Source organism: Condylura cristata, unplaced genomic scaffold (genome assembly GCF_000260355.1).
Source record: "Condylura cristata isolate star-nosed mole 26May11 unplaced genomic scaffold, ConCri1.0 scaffold00015, whole genome shotgun sequence".
NCBI lineage: Eukaryota > Metazoa > Chordata > Mammalia > Eulipotyphla > Talpidae > Condylura > Condylura cristata.
Genome location: NW_004567116.1, coordinates 2,407,653 through 2,422,978, shown reverse-complemented (window position 1 = coordinate 2,422,978; position 15,326 = coordinate 2,407,653). Strand labels below are relative to the sequence as shown.

The window sequence follows — 15,326 nt, the reverse complement described above, 5'->3', positions numbered from 1 at the left end:
GCGTCCCGCAGCAGCCGCTGCAGCTCGCTCAGCGCCCGCAGCCAGCGCTCCCGGGCGCCCTTGCTCTCCGCCAGCAGCAGCACGGTGCACGTGGTGGGCGGCACCGTGAGCTGGGAGGCTGTCACCTGCGGGAGGCGGGAGCGGGTCCTTCCTCCCTCCCCTCGCCACCCGCGGATGCCTGAGTGCCCGGGGCTCAGGAGCGGCTGCGCCCGCCCGTGGGCAATGAGCCAGACCTGGCGGCCCCCTGCCCCCCCAAAGCCGGAGCCCTGGGCCAGTGATGTGACGGGCAAGGACCAGGCATCCCCAGAACACAAAGGGGAGCCCCTAGCCCAGGCTCCCCGGGAAGAGCTGTGTCTGCTGGGGCCCTGGCAGTGGGTGGGGTAACCAGGAGCAGTGGGCAGAGAGGCTGGCAGCGGCGAGGTGCCAGGGAAGCAAGGAAGCGGGTGTGGTCACACCAGAGCGGCCTGAGGAGGAGGCACAGGAGGAGGGCAGGCGGGCGGGGAGGACCGTGGGCGCCTGGGGAGGGACACAGGACACAGCCGGACGCCAGCTTCCCGGCTCTCGGGGCTGAGGAGCCAGCACAGGGGCACGGCCCAGAGGGGGAGGCGCCGGGGGCGAGGGGCCACCCTGGGGGTGGGCACAGGGCACCTGGAGGCCCACCCGCCAGGCGCTCACCCTGAAGATGCAGGGCAGGTCCTTGGATTGGGCGTGGATGACATCGGAGGCCAGGACCGGGGTGGCTGAGAACTGGGGGTCCCTGTGAGGTCCACGGAACAGGTCACAGGTCGTATTTCCCTGGGCTACGGCCCGGCCCTTGCCCCTGCCACTGCCAGGCACCCACCTCAGGTCCAGCGCCTGCAGGAGGGCCCCGCTGGCCGGGCTGAACCGAGAGTCGGGGGCGTCGAACAGCAGCAGGCGTGAGTCGCTGAGGGCCGCGAACACTCGCTGCCAGCCCCGACGGACGCCCGAGGGCCTTGGCACCTGCGGGGCAGGCAGGCGTGGCGGGCCGGCTGGCATGGCGGGGCCCGGACCCCACGCCCAGCCGCCGCCGCCCCCAGCCCCAGCTCACCGACAAGAAGCCCTCATAGGCTGTGCCCGTGCCGGTCTCGGGGTGCACCCCCAGGGCCGAGCGGAGGAGGTCATGGGGGACAGGGCAGGGCGGGGCTTGCGGGGCACAAGTGGAGTGACAGAAGTAGCCGCAGGCTGTGGGGAGAGCAGAAGGCAGAGTGAGAGGCTGGGCGGGGACAGCCTGGAGGCAGGGCCTGGCCGTTCCCAGCCCCGAGCCACCCCACCGTCCCCCACTCCCCACGCAGGGGGCAAAGAGAAAGAGAAGCAGCAGTGGGAGGCGTGGACCAGGAGGCCCCTCTGGCCCCTCGGGGCTGTGGTCAGCGGGGAGGTTGGGGGGCGGCGTGGCAGGGCCGGCTCTCACCGTCGCAGCCCAGGCCCTGGCGGCTCAGGCCCAGCATCATCGAGGTACAGCGGAGACACTTGGTGGGGGACGGGAAGCTTCGGGGGCGCAGCGTGTGTGAGCCAGGCTGGGGAGAGGGGTGTGCCCATTACCCATGCTTGACCACGGCCTCTGAGAGCCCCCAGCCACAGCCCCACCCCCAAAGCCACCCTGGGGTGTCAGGCAGAACCGGGTGGCAGGGGACACTGCTCCCTGAGAGTCCCTGGTAGCCGGTCGCTGCCGCCGGCTCCCGGCGTGGTCTCAGCCCTGAGGCCTGTGGAGGGGCCCCGCGGGCCCACGGGAGCCTGGCAGGAAGGGTCAGGGCGCCCACCCAGCTGCGCCCGCGGTGCTGACCTTGGCAGGAGACCCCTGTGCCAGCGCTGTGGTAGCAGCAGGTGCTCTGGGGAACACAGCCTGGGGGGGGCCAGCCAGCAGTGAGACCGCAAAGGCGGGGGGCAGCCACCCCACACCCCGCCGCCTCCCAGCTTCCTCACCCCGATGCGCAGGCTGCGGCGGCCCTCCGGCCTCAGCTCTGGCTCCATCCCGGGCCTCGGGGCCTCTCCTGAGCCGCCGGGGTCCTTGGAGGGGTCCTTCTGGGGATCGCATGGGGCAGAGTCAAGGCCCGCCTCCCTCCTGGCTCCGGTCCCCACCCCTCATGCTTACCTCCGCGCTCCGGAAGGGCAGGAGGGTGATCAGGGAGCTGGAGGGCTTGGCGTCTGCAAACAGAGGGCATGGGCACGGGGTGCCTCCTCCCAGCCCTGGGGAGCCAGGGGTGGGGGGGCCTCGGCTTCCACCCCAGTGAAGTGGGGAAACGGTCAGCGGCGGCGGCGGGGTCCCGGGGCAGAGCGGGGAGGTGCCAGCTGACAGACAGCGGGCGTGGCACAGGGCCCCTTGGGTAGCCCCGGGGCTGGGGGGCCGCTTGGGGACAGACGGGCGCGGCACTCACCCCCGGCGCCCCTGGCCTGCATTTCCTCCCTCAGAGCCGCGAGCTCCTGGGTCAGGCTCTGGTTCTGCTTCTCCGTCTCCTGAGCGCGGCTGGGGAGACAGGTGAGCCAGTGACCTGCCGCCCGCGGCCGCTGGCGGGCACGCCCTGGGCGGCTGGCCGGGCCTCACCTCTCAGCCTGAAGGCGGGCCTCCTGCACCTGCGTCAGCTGCTCCTGCAGGCCCCGCTTGGCCCGGATCTCGGCCTCCAGGGCCGACTGCAGCTCCAGCCTGGCCGAGGCCTCCATCTTCTGCAGCCGCCGGGCCTTCCACTGGTGGTCCTGTGGCCAGAGTGCCCCGGTGCGATGCCTCCTGGGCCCGGCTCCCTCCAAGCACCCCCACCCCAGCACACTGCTGCCCACCCTGGTCCCCCCCAGCGTGCCGCGCTCAGGTCCCCCGTGCGGCCCACCACGGTGCGGGCCGCAGCGCCCTCCCGGGGGTCGCCGGGGCTCACCAGCGGCCGGGCAGGGAGGGTCTGGGTGCCCACGTTCCGCAGGGACTCCAGCTCCTCGGCCATCTTGGTGGCCAGGGCCTGCAGGTAGCCTCTGGAGACCTTCTCGTCGTTCACCCTGATGGGAAGGGGCCCGCGGTGAGGGGCCGCGGCCCTCAGCCCCGGGCCCAGCCCGGCCCTGGGACCCACCAGCTGAGGATGTCGGCGATCTGGGCCTCCCAGTTGCTCTCTGCCTCCCGCCGCTCGCCCTCCAGCTGCCGCTTGCTCTGCTGCTCCCGCGCCAGCTCCTCCACCAGCTGAGGTGTGCGGGAAGGCAGGGTCAGCCCCGGGCCCCCCTGCGCCCACTCGCCTCACCCCGGGGGGGCCAGCCTGGCCCCCAGGGCTCCCCGCTCCTGCCCCCCCCCCCGCCCCACTCACCCGTTCCTGCTCCTGGCTCAGCCTCCGGTTCTCCTCCTGCAGCCGGCACAGAGCCTCCTCCTTCCCGCCAGACCTAGGGAGGAGGCGATGACGCCGACCCAGCCCAGGGGGCCGCCCCCGCCCCCTGTGGGCGGGCTCACCTGTGGGCGGGCTCACCTGTGGCCGTGGTTCTGCTCCTGCTGCCCCGGCAGGGCGGCCACCTCCTCCCTCGGCTGCACTTCCGGAGGCCTGCCCTCGGGCGGGCCCACCCCGTTGGCGTGGATGGCCTTGGGGACACGGACACGGGTCAGGCAGGGCCCCGGGGGCCGGCTGTCCTACCCCAGCCGCGCCTGGCTGGGGGCAGCGGCTGCGCACGGGGAGCCCTTCCTACCTTGCCCGGTGCCGACTCCCTCTGAAGGCTTCCGCCCTGCTGTTTCTGGAGCCGCGTCAGCTCCCGATTCAGGGTGGCCACCTGGGCTTGCAGCTGGGATGGGGTGCAGAGGTGGTCAGCGCTGACACGACCTCCCACCCCAACCTCTGCCCACCAGGCTGTGCCAGCTACAGCATGCGTGGCGGGGGTGAGTGCCAGCCTGCCCTGCCTTGACCACCCTCTCCTTGCTCAAGCCTCTGCCAGGCATGTGGGGGTGCCAAGGCCTGGGGTGTCCCTGCACCGGGCACGGAGAGCCCGGGGCTCCCACCCGCCGTGCCTTCCGCGGTCACTCACCTCCCTGCGGGCGCCCCGGGCTTCCTCCAGCTGGGAGCTCAGGGCCCGCGCCCGGCTGGCGGTGGCCGCCTCCTTCTCCTGGGCCTCCTGCAGCCCGCGCCGCAGCTCCTCCTGCCGCGCCCGGGCCTCGCCGAGCTCCCGCTCCTGCGCCTGCAGTGCTGCCCGGGCGGCAGCCAGCTCCTGCGGCAGGGCCGAGTCAGCGGGCCTCGCTCGCAGGGAGCCAGGGCCCGCGGCCTCTGTCCGGCCCTCACCTGGTGGAGTCGGTCTCTCTCCTGCCGCAGGTCAGCCTGGCCGGCCGGGGGCCCATCCAGCTGGGAGGAGGGCGTGGTGCCGGCCCGCAGCGCCCCTGCCGGGAATGGTCACCGAGACCTGCACTCACGGACTGGCCGCCTCAGCCCGGCACTGCCCACTGCCCGGCAGAGAGCCTCTCACAGCCGGGGAGGCGGCCTCCCCCTGCCCATTTTCTACGTGCAGGCTCAGACAGACCACGCTCCGTCCCCGAGGGGCCGCCCGGTGGCCTGGGGTTAAGGCCCAGCGCCGTCACCACTGCGGCCAGAGTGCGATCCCCGGCCAGGGAGGGACGCCCAGGGCTCAGCAGACCCCTCCTGTCTCCCCGCCGCTGCCCTCCGCAGCGGATTTCGGTGGATCTGCCTGTCCGCTCCCCACTCTGTCTCCGGTGAGTCCTGTAAGCACCCTGCCGACCTCTCACCGGCACCCCAGCTCTTTTGTGCAAAAAAAAAAAGACACTTCCTTGCGCTCACGTGACAGAGCAGGGGCAGGACTGGAACTCGGGTGTGCTAGGGGGTGCTCAGCCTCTGGGGGTGGGGGGAGGCGGGCGGGGCAGGGAGGCTCACGAGGGGGCTACCTGACGGCCCGTCCTGCAGAGTCTGCGCCTCCCTCCGTGGCTGCCCCAGCTCCCGAGGGTCTGAGGGGCTCTGCAGGGCCTCTGCGGGGGGACCCAGGCCTGAGCGCTCGCTCCCAGCTGCGGCCCCTTCCGGTCAGCCCCTGCCCTTCCGGTCAGCCCCTGCCCTTCCGGTCAGCCCTACCTTGGCAACTCCCGTTCGGCTCTGCCTTCTCTCGCTCCAGACAGTGGAGCTTCTGCCCCGGGGCAGCTGCCCGCTGCGAGCTGCTCTCAGAGCCTGGGCTGGGGAGAGCAGGGCCAGCAAGTTGGCAGAAGTGTCGCCCCAAGCTTCCCGCTCCTCCATCCAATTATTCACTCATTCAAGCAACACCCCCGGGCCTGGCTCTGTCCCCAGCCCTGGGCTCTGTGCTGGGAAGAAAAGCTGATCAGGCCAGACAGGTGAGGGCCAGGTGCTGGAGGGCCAGGGGATGGCATGACTTCAACAGGACCCTGGGGACACAGGTCACCCCTAAGGGCTCAGCCTTCACTTCCTGCCACATGCAGATTCTGGGGGGGCCACTGAGTGCCAGGAGCCTGACAGCGGACAATTCAGGTCATGCAGACCCAGCTTCCTGGCGGGCGCCTAGACTCACCTGCCTGACGTGTAGGTAAAGCCCACAAATGGCAGCTGGTGGCCCGAGAAGGGCCCGTGGGACGGTGGAGGCGCGGTCCCCTGCGGGGGGAGGGCGGGGTGAGTCCGCGGCACCGCTGTAGGCTGGCCAGACCCAGGAGAGCCCCGGGGCCGGAGCGCTGACCTCGTCCTGCTCAGGTGGGACCCCCACCTAAACGGCCCGCTCCCAGGCCCTGAGGTACGGTCTCCCAGGCGCTGCTGGGAGTTTTCTTCCTTTTCTGAGCTCAGGTTAACAGGATGAGGCGAGAGGCCGCAGGCCTCGGTGCAGGTGAGCCGACCCAGGTGAGCCCTAACTCCCGCGAGCCTCTGGGGTGCGGAGACCTCACCCCCAGCCCAGCAACGGTGGGAGGACCTTCTGGGGGGCAGTTCCCACAGCCTGCGAGGGCGTGGCGGGCCCCCCACTCACTGGATGGGTGAGCGTGTCCTCATCCACGTCAAAGTTGGACGTGTCCACGGGCCCGCGAAGCTCAGGGATGTAGGGGGCAGTGCTGGTCGCCAGCCGCCCCCAGTCCACGCCTTCGAAGAAGGGGTGCTTCCGGAAGTCGTCCAGACCGCCGCGGCCCAGACGGTGCTCCTGGCGGCACAGCAGCTGGCGGATCAGGTCTTGGGCGCTGGCCGGCACGTCCGGCGTGTCTGGGGGGAACTGCAGGTGGTCCTGCGGGTCCCGGGGAGGGGGGAGGGGTGCGGGTGGGTGGCTGCGACCCCCTTCCCACCCACGGCCCCTCCCCCGCGCGGGACTCCCAGGCCCCCGGCCCGCGGCCAGACCTCGTGGTTCATGATCTTGCCGTAGGTCTCCACCAGGGATTCGGCGTAGAAGGGCGTCTCCCCGAAGAGCAGCTCGTAGGCGCAGACCCCCAGGGACCACCAGTCGCACTGCGGCCCGTAGTGACCCTTGCCCTCCTCCATGGCCTGCAGGATCTCGGGGGAGATGTAGTCCGGCGTCCCCACCGCCACCGACGAGTCCACCTGTGGGTGTCGGTGCTGACGCCTGGCTCGGGCCTGCCGCCCCTCACCCCGGCCCCCCGCCTGCTGGTCCCTCTGCCCTGGGACCCCCCGGGCAGGACAGCGGGCGGGTCCTCACCATGCCACTGTCGTTGAGGCGCAGGCAGGAGCCGAAGTCAGCCAGGCGGATGTGCCCGTTCTTGTCCAGCAGGACGTTGTCTGGCTTCACGTCCCTGGGGGGGCGAGGAGGGCGGCTCGACTGCCTGTGGCCGGCCGGCGTCCGTGGCCCACGCGGGCACCGGGGCGCACGGGCTCCGCGTGTTCCTGCCTGCACACCTGAGCGCCGCGTGCACGCGGCGGGGGCCCGCAGCCAGGTGTCCTGGCCCCCGCAAGGAAGAGCGTGGGGTACACTGGGGAGAGGGGCCCACGGTGACCCCTGGAGGCAGCGGGCAGCCGTGCGGACACAGGGCCACACGTCCCCAGTGCAAACCACGCCCGGCGCCCGCCTGCTGAGATGCCTGGGGCCAGGTGATTGCCCAGATGCGGCTCAGCTTCCCCCTGCGCACCCCCCCCACGTAAGATGGGGACAGCGGTAGCCCCATCATGCAAGCTTTGGAGTGGGGGTTCAAAGAGGTGCCAAACCCACCGTGCCACCCAGAAGGCAGCGGGGGCGAGCCAACGCCAGCTGTCCCTACAGCGGCCCGCCGGGGCTGGGTGGGGCGCCAGGGGCTTCGGGGTCCCCACCTGTGGACGTAGCCCAGCTGGTGCAGCGAGTGGATGGCCAGCACCATCTCGGCCAGGTAGAACTGGGCCAGCTCGGGCGGGAGGCGGTCCTCGAAGCGGCTCAGCAGCGTGAGGAGGTCGCCGCCAGCATAGTAATCCATCACCAGGTACTGGGGGCGGTGGGGCGGGGCAGTCAGGGGCGCCGGCCCCTGGCCCCACCTCCGCCCCTGGCGGCCCCCCGGGCCCCAGGCCAGCCCCTCCAGGACCCTCACCAGGTACTCCTCGTCCTGGAAGGCGTAGTGCAGCGTGGTCACCCAGCGGCTGTCCCCCTTCACCAGAACATCCCGCTCCTCCCGGAAACAGGCCGTCTGCCGCAGGTTTGGGGAGCAAGGGGTGGGCTCAGGACCCAGGAAGGCCTTCTTGCGAGCTCAGCAGGGGTGGGAGGGGACCCCTAAGTCTGGGGGCTCAAATGGAGGGGCCGAGGGGGCCCCAGCAGCCTGGGCCGCCGGCTCTGAGCCCCGGGTCATCTGGAAGTGGGGGCGGCTCGCTGGGAGGATGCGGTGGGGGTACACGCCACCCCTCCCTTTGCAGGCCCCACTGACCTCTGCTCTCTTCAGCATCTCCCATTTATGCAGCATTTTCATGGCAAAAATCTGCCCGCTGTCCTTCTGCCTTACCACGGCGACCTGAGGTACAGCGCGCTGGGGTCAGCCTGGCCCCGCAGCTCCTCCCAAGCCCGACCGGCCGCGCTTACCTCCCCAAAGGCCCCTCGGCCGATGACCTTCAGGATCTCAAAGTCATCTCTCTGCAGCCGCAGCTCTTTCACCTTCGTCACAAAAGGGCCGGCTGAGGGGACAGGGCAAGGACTCAGGGCGCCTGCAGGGAGGCCCAGCGCCCCTCGCAGGGGACAGTCAGGAGCTGCAGCTCCCCAAGGCCAGGCCCGGACAGATGGCCTCCAGCAAGGCACTGGAGTCCAGGAGGCACAGCCCAGTCCAGGAGCAGGAAGTGTGGAAGGGGGTGTCCTGGCCACCCAGTCCCCAAGACCCCCTGAATCCACGGCTCCCGGACCCGTCCCTAGACACCAGGCGCCTCCATCCTCAGGCAGATGGACCTTGGGGTCCTTCTTGGCCTGGGGCCTGCCCCTGGCTGGCCAGGTCACCCTAGGGGGTGGGGATACCATTCCCCCACCCCACACATACAGTCCTGGGCCCCTACTAGGACCAGGCCGGGACCTGTCTTGGGAAACTGGACAGGCAACATTCCTTGTCCTGAGCGGCTTCCCTGCCACCCGGGAGCTGAGGCGCTGAGGGTCCGGTCCTGGGACCCTGTGGGCACAGAGGCACCTGGGGCGGCAGGCGGGGCAGCCCTGGCCGGCAGGGCAGGGCAGGGCAGGGCAGGGCAGGGCTCGCGGCAGGCCCTGAGAGGGCGCGGTCTAGAGGCAGAGGGCAGCTGGCCGGGTTCTCACAAGACAAAACACAAGGCAGGAAAGCTTCCCCTGGCGCCTGACGCTGGCACCCCAGGGCGGGAGGTTTCCTCCAGGCCTGACCAGCCCTGCAACTCGGAGCCCTGCTTAGCCTTCCTCCCGCCTCACAGGCCCTGCTCCCAGAGGTCTGTGTCCTCCCTTCCCAGGCCTGCAGGGGCCACGGGACCTGGGGCTGGAGACTGGGGAGATGCCAGAGCGGCTGGATGGGGTCGGGGGCAGCTGCACGGCAGGCCCTGCCTCAGTTTCCCCTGCCAGGAGGGAAACTCCCTGCGGCTGGGCGGGCCCGTGGGCGGGACGGAGAGCTGCCCCACAGGTTTCTCAGGCAGAACCCCCGCAGCCGGGGCGGTTCGGAAACCTCATTACAGAAATTAACTGTGTCTTTCCCAGGTCTGTGTGAGCAGCGGGGGAGGCACAGCCACGGGCCGCCAGGGGCTTGCAGGCTGGGGCGGCTCCCCGTCAGCCGGGCAGCGACCATGGCCTGGGGCCCCGGCCAGCAGGCCCCGAGCCCCCAAGAGGCTGCTGGTCCCCCGGCCTTGCCTCAGGGCTGGGGGCTCCGGGCAGGAGCAGGGGACAAGTTGGGGCAGGAGAGGAGTGAGTCACCGCCCCGAGTTACCTTGGGAGATGTCAACAGACAGGCCCCCACTGGGGTCCCGGGCAGAGACGCCAGAGGCGGCGGGCAGGGAGGAGCATGAGTGTGTGCAAACACACACACGTGCGTGGGCATGGCAGGGGGCGATGACAACACGGCCGGACCCACACCCGGGGGCCGGCAGGAGCCGAGGAGGGTCCCTGGCTGTCCTCGGCCAGGAGGAAACGGCTAGGGCTGGGGGCTGACTCGTGGCCCATGTCACAGCGCCCCCCTCCCCCGGCCGTGCCAGGCCGATCCTTGCACGGCCGCAGCTCAGGTGCGCCAAGAACGCTGACTGCCCACTGGGCAAACAGCGGCCTCACCCCGCCCTCAGGCCAGGCCCCTATGCCCTCCCCACCTGGCCAGCCGGGCGTGACCAGGGAGCCCTGGGGCTGGCCCTGATGCCCATACCAGGTGCAGGGTCACCCCGGGCCAGTCTGTCCCAGTGACTCAGTCAGCCAGGAAGGGTGCAGACCCACCTCCCGCCGGGCCCCCTGCCCCAGGCTCTGGGGAACAGCCTGGCCAGCAGCTTGCACAAAGGGGCTGAGGTTGGTTCTGGGGTTGCGTGTGCAGGAAGGTGGGGGCGTGTGTGTTGGGGTGCCACAAGCTGTGAGTGGAAGCCCGAGCGTGTGTGACGGGGGCCTGGCTGGAGGGTCTGCAGGCCGAGTGCCGTGAGCTGTGTGAGTCTGAGCGTGTCCGTGGGCTCTGTGGGGGACCAGAAGACATGTGTGTCTGGGGGTGACAGGCCGGAGTGCGGGGTGACGAGTCAGTGAGAAGTCCTGCAGGTGACTTTGTGTGGAGCCCGATTTGTGCACACGTACCTGGGGTGTACACACTGGACCGAGTTTGTGGGGCACACGCCAGGTTCTATGAGTGTGTGAATCTGACTGAAGGTAAGGGGTGACCTGACTGAGGCCGTGGGGTCTGGTGACATGTATCAGGTCACTGCGAGGTGTCTGCGGGGGGTGGGGGGACGTGTGTGTGGGGTGCGGTTCCCTGTGGGAGGGGTTTGAACTCCCCCTTCCCTGTGGGGGAGGGGGAAAGGGTCCCGGCCCCTGTCACCCCCTCCGGCCGCCCCGCCCCGCCCTGCCCTGCCCCGGTCACTCACCCCAGTTCAGGAACTGCGCCACGTTGCGCTCCCGCCGCAGGGGGGCGCTGCTGAGCTCGTGGTGCAGCCCCAGCAGCAGGTCCAGGAGGCCGTCGAGCCCCGGGCCGCCGCCGGCCTCGCCCTGCGCCAGCCGCTCCAGCTCCCGCAGCCGCTGCTCCATGGCTGCGGCCGGAGCCCCACGCCTGGGCTAGAGCCAGGCGGCCCGCATGCCCGTCCGTCGGTCCGCCCGTCGGTCCGCCCGTGCGTCTCCCCCCCACCCTCACGCCCTCCCCGCTGTCACCTTCCTCGGCCGCCGAGCGCGCCCTCACCTGGGCGCCGCGCCCCGCCCTTCGCCCCGCCCCCAACGGACGGGCAGGTGCGCGCCGGCCAATGGGAGACGCACAGAGGTGAAGGTGGGAGGGCGGAGGCGCTTGGGGGCGGGGCCCCTCCGGCCAGGAAGTGGGGGGGCGGGCCCCAAAGAGCAACACCCAGGTGGGGCGGGGCGAGGGGCGATCCGAGGAGGAGGGGGGCGAAGCTGGGAAGTCCCTCTGATCCCCGCGCGTCCCCACACCCGGCCCTGCCCGGCCCTCGCCTGACCCTGACCTAGGTGAGGGGTGCCCGGGCCCCTGGGGCGGCGGCCGCCTCTCCCGCAGGTCGGGGCGAGGGGCTGGGGACGCCCTCTGCCCCGCGGCCGGATGGGAGTTGTAGTCCGCTCTCTCCCCGGGACGTCGGCGGGGCTTGGCACCCCGCTCCCCAAAACTGGCTAGTTTCCGATTTCATTGTATGCGTTTCGTTACAGAGACTGGGGAGATGGGTGGGTGAGTCAGAGGCGGTTACGCCCATTTGGCAGCTCGACACACTGAGGCTTGGAGGACTAAGGGGGCCCGGGGCCAAGAATGAGGCCGTGGGCTGGGCTGTAACCCCACTCAGGCTGTTCCAGCAGCCCCGCCTGGAACGCGCGGGGCAGGAGAGGCCCGCGGGTGGACGGCCCTGGGGGGGTGGCTCTGCCCAGCGGTGTTTCTCATTTCTGCGCAGCTGCCGGGCTGGAGCGGACGGAAGAGCGGAAGGCGGGCACTTCAGTGGTCTCGGACCCCGCATTCTCCCACTAGAAGATCGGGGTTTGCCTTCTTCCCCCGAGGGGGACCTCAACGAGTCCCGGCGTGGGGGGAGGTGCTGGTAACGGCTGTGGCATTGAACTGGCAGCACCCAGGTGTGATCTCAGAGACCTGCCCGGTGGCTTCCCAGGACCAGCATTGCAAAATGGGACAGAGTCCCGCTGTGCTACCCAAGTGGTCTGGCGCGGAAAGGGGAGCCTGCATTCAAATCTGAGTCCGGTCATCTGGCCATTGTTTGTGTCTCCAGGGAGGGTGGGCACAGGTTGGCAAAGGTGTGATCAGCCCTCTCCGGAGGCCTTCTGGGTCCTCCTCGAGTGGGCGGGGCAGGGGTGAGACCCACACGAGGTTCCTGCCCTGCAGGGCCACAGGGGGGCGCCAGAGACCAGAGCAGGGTCCCACTTCCCACCTGGAGGGACTCGTGGGCACGCGGTCCCGGGCCTTCCTCCCCCTGCCCGCTCGCGACCACCGACTCCAGGGCTTAGCAGTCAAGGGCCGGCTGGTGCACCCTGGCCCGGGCCCTGTGTGACCAGGCCAGGTCCCCAGCCACCCCCCTGCGGAGTTCTCCCGAGTGCACGGCTCCCGCCACTCCATGCTCACCTGGCCCGGCAGCACCTGCCTGGGTTCGGCTGGCTGAGCTCCCCCAACCCACCTGGAGCGAGGCCTATGGGGCCTGCACCTTATCCCCTCCGAGGGGTGCAGGGGCCCCGGGGAGGCCTGAATGGCAGGCCGTCCTCCCACTGCGGCCTCCTACTGGTCACACTTCCATCAAGTTCCATTTTCAGATTAGGCGCGGAGACCAGCAGTGCCAAGGGCGAGTGGAGGTCATGTGGCGTGGCCTCTCCTCCGAATGCCTCATTGTGCCTGCCCCTTTTGGAACGTGGCTCTGAGGAGAAGTGCCTTTGGGGGGCAGACGCACGTGAAGGGGGACACTGTCTCAGCTTTGGTCCCATCCTTCTCCCAAACTTGTGTGCTCATGTGTGAAGGGGCCGGCGGCCTGCCTCGCCGTAGAGGTTCAAGGCCAGGCTGCCCCTCAAGTCTGAACCTGTGCCCAGCCTGGCCGCTCCACCCTCTGGGCCCAGGTTGGCAAGGCTGCGCCCTCCTCGCCATGGTGCTCAGAGGCCGGTGGGTGTGAGCAGGAAGCCCCTGGCTCCTCACCGCCCTCAGTCACACTCCCCAGTCGCTGCTCCCCGGGGGCCCCCCTTGGTGCAGGGGCACCTGCTCCTCCACAACCTCTCCCCACCCCAAGTCTCTAATATTGGGGTGCTGGCACCAGCTCTCACCCAGCCCTGGAGGGAGCCCGTCATGGTAAGGAACACCTTGCATTCTTAGGGTGCTTCTTAGCATTTCAAAGCGACTTCAGATCTGTTATCTTCACAAGGATCCTTCCAGAAGGAGGGGATTATTACCTCCCCTTAACAGATTAATACCTTGAGGCTGGGCAGCGGTGGGTGGCGCCAGCCCAGCGCCCGCTGGCTTCCAGGCCTGGGGCAGTGCCTGGCTGGGACGGCAGGTCGTGGTGCCAAGGTGCCAAGGTCAGGGCAGGTGCAGATTTCTGCAAGGGCCTTGGCTGTTGAGAAAAGGAAACTGGGTTCAGCCAGACCTCACGGAAAGATAAGGGGCACCCCACTGAGAGGGCGAAGGCAAGGGAGCTGGGGAACCTGTGTTTCCTGGCCCCCAGAGCACCCCCCACCCCGGACGGTTGGCCCAGACCCCCGCCCCTGCAGAGACGCCTGGGCCTGGCTTTGTTCGTGGCTCCCAGCACTCATCAGGGCTGGGCCGGGGCCGAGGAGGAGGCTCTGGGCCCTGCCTCCAGCTCGGAGCACCTCCCAGAGGACTCCAGTGCCAAGGTGGGTCCCTGCCCGGCCACACACACGCCTAGCCTGGCGCCCGGCCAGGGAACATGAGGCTGGGTCACACGGCCTCGCTTTCTGCGGCCGGGACCCCGGCGAGGTCAGGAAGGACCCCTGCCTTCCTGAGCCGCTGTCTGCACTTTGGAGCAAATGCCTGCTGAGGTGCGCTGGGCACCTGGAGCGAAGTCCGCTGGGAGCTGCCACCGGGAGGGTGAGGGTGGAGGGTGGCACCCTGGTGGGGACCAGGCACCAGGTTTTGTGTAAATGATCATTTATGGGGTAGCTTTGTGGGAGGGGCTGACGGGGGGGGGCGGTGATGGACCCAGGCCCCCCCAGCCCCCGCCAAGTACTCAGCCGTCCTGTCCCCGCCGCCCCACCGCCCCAGCACGCCAGGGGCGTGGGCTTTAAAAAATCCCGAACTCCAGATGGGTGGACAGATGGTGATTTCATCACCGGGGCTGCTTCCAGTGCGGCCCACTGGGCTCCCACGCTTCACTCCGCAGCGGCTGCCACGCCACCTGATTTTGTAATTATCAGTCCCTGTGGGCCACAGGAAGCCAGCCCCTAGGCCACCACCCCTCTGGCCCAGGGGCGCCTCCGAGTCTGGGGCTGCTGCAGGGAAGGGTGGGTCCAGCCTGCTTTGTTCTGGGAGTTGGGTGGGGTGCTGTCTCCCAGCAACAGACCCCAAGACCAGCCACCCTAGGGACTCAGCCAAGGGGGCCATTCAAGGGGCACCCCCAGGGCCTGCTTCTGTGAAGCCAGGGTCACTCTTTGGATCCCAGCAAGTGGCAGAGCTGGCATTTGAGCCTGAGTTGTGTCCCCAAGGCCCACTCACTGTGCCAGCCTGGGGACAGGGCTGTCACCGACATGGTGGCCCTGGGCAGCGCTTTTGGGATAAGAACACACGGCTGGCTTGACCCCAAGGTCAACTTTTGTTTCCTAAGGAGCCAGAGAAGTGACTCTGCTGTGAGCTCGCAGGGGTTCACAGAATGCACAAAGCAGAGGTGCTGGGGAGGGGGCGGAAGGCAGTGGGGGCCCTCTAGGCCCTGAGCCCTAAGGTGCCACTTGGGCAGGTGGCTCTGAAGGCCCCCCGTTCCCAGAGCTCTGCGAGTTGGGGGGCACCCCCTTCCACACTGACCACCCTCAGGAGGGAGAGCCTTTCCGCGGGAGCTGGGGAGAGGGCTGGTCCAGTGGCCACGCCTGGCCCACCCCAACTGGCGTCCCTGAGCCCACATAGCCGAGGCAAGGCCCCCAGTCTCTAGCCCATGCCTGGGTGCAAGCCCTGGGGCACATCTTTTCCAGGTTTCAGATGCAAGCTCACAGCCTGGGGCAGTGTCAGGGTGCCCCCCCCAACTGTGCAGTGCTGGGGGCTGCTGGGCATGTGGGATGTTCTGGGGGTCCCCGGGGGGTCACAGCAGCCGGGCAGGTCTCACACAGGGTCCAAAGGGCCCCGGGTTCCTTCATGCTCAGCCAGCTGGACCCGGAGCACAACCATCCTGGCGCCCCAGCAATGGAGGGGGAGGACCCGCCGACGCAGGGGTGGCAGCTGCTTTTGCTTTAAGGGGTATGTGCCCCGTGGGTGGCGTGAACCTCTGCCCTCTCCTGAGACTTGGGGGTGCTCAGCTGTAAAGTGCGGGCAACACCAGCCTCCGGGGTCAGGAGGCCCTTGAGCAGCTGAGAGCGGCCGCCCCCCAGCCCCACCCCCAGCAGGCCCTCCACTGCCCCCCAGGCTCCCACGTCACCTCCATAGCGCCCCTATCTGGCACATCAGTTGGCCTCACCCTTCCTAATTGTGTTTGTGTCCGCGGCCTGTCTGCCTGGCCTGTGTTCGGGGGCGGGCTTCACCGTCTAGGGCACCTGGGGCTCAGCGGAGCCCCAATCCTTATCTGCTGGACCCCTCCCAGGCCAGGCCCGTGGCGTCCACCTGTCTGTCCCGTCAGGGTGGAGCCAGCGCAGTGCTGCGCCGG

The 15,326-nt window shown here is 69.6% G+C and overlaps 1 protein-coding gene across 1 annotated transcript in view; it reads right to left on the bottom strand.

Annotated features, from left to right (window-relative positions):
- The window catches only part of CDC42BPG (CDC42 binding protein kinase gamma (DMPK-like)), a 16,139-nt gene extending 5,564 nt beyond the window's left edge, over window positions 1-10,575 (bottom strand). The window contains 28 exon segments of the mRNA XM_004683360.2: window positions 3-125; window positions 676-757; window positions 842-981; window positions 1,070-1,203; window positions 1,430-1,535; window positions 1,802-1,861; window positions 1,942-2,040; window positions 2,111-2,163; window positions 2,394-2,482; window positions 2,561-2,709; window positions 2,883-2,997; window positions 3,069-3,175; window positions 3,297-3,369; window positions 3,453-3,562; window positions 3,667-3,759; window positions 4,000-4,179; window positions 4,251-4,345; window positions 4,865-4,945; window positions 5,046-5,143; window positions 5,494-5,573; window positions 5,938-6,186; window positions 6,297-6,497; window positions 6,613-6,706; window positions 7,218-7,366; window positions 7,469-7,564; window positions 7,799-7,882; window positions 7,951-8,042; window positions 10,416-10,575. Of these exon segments, the coding sequence (XP_004683417.1) occupies window positions 3-125; window positions 676-757; window positions 842-981; window positions 1,070-1,203; window positions 1,430-1,535; window positions 1,802-1,861; window positions 1,942-2,040; window positions 2,111-2,163; window positions 2,394-2,482; window positions 2,561-2,709; window positions 2,883-2,997; window positions 3,069-3,175; window positions 3,297-3,369; window positions 3,453-3,562; window positions 3,667-3,759; window positions 4,000-4,179; window positions 4,251-4,345; window positions 4,865-4,945; window positions 5,046-5,143; window positions 5,494-5,573; window positions 5,938-6,186; window positions 6,297-6,497; window positions 6,613-6,706; window positions 7,218-7,366; window positions 7,469-7,564; window positions 7,799-7,882; window positions 7,951-8,042; window positions 10,416-10,575 (3,192 nt within the window).
- Window positions 10,576-15,326: the final 4,751 nt, after the last annotated feature.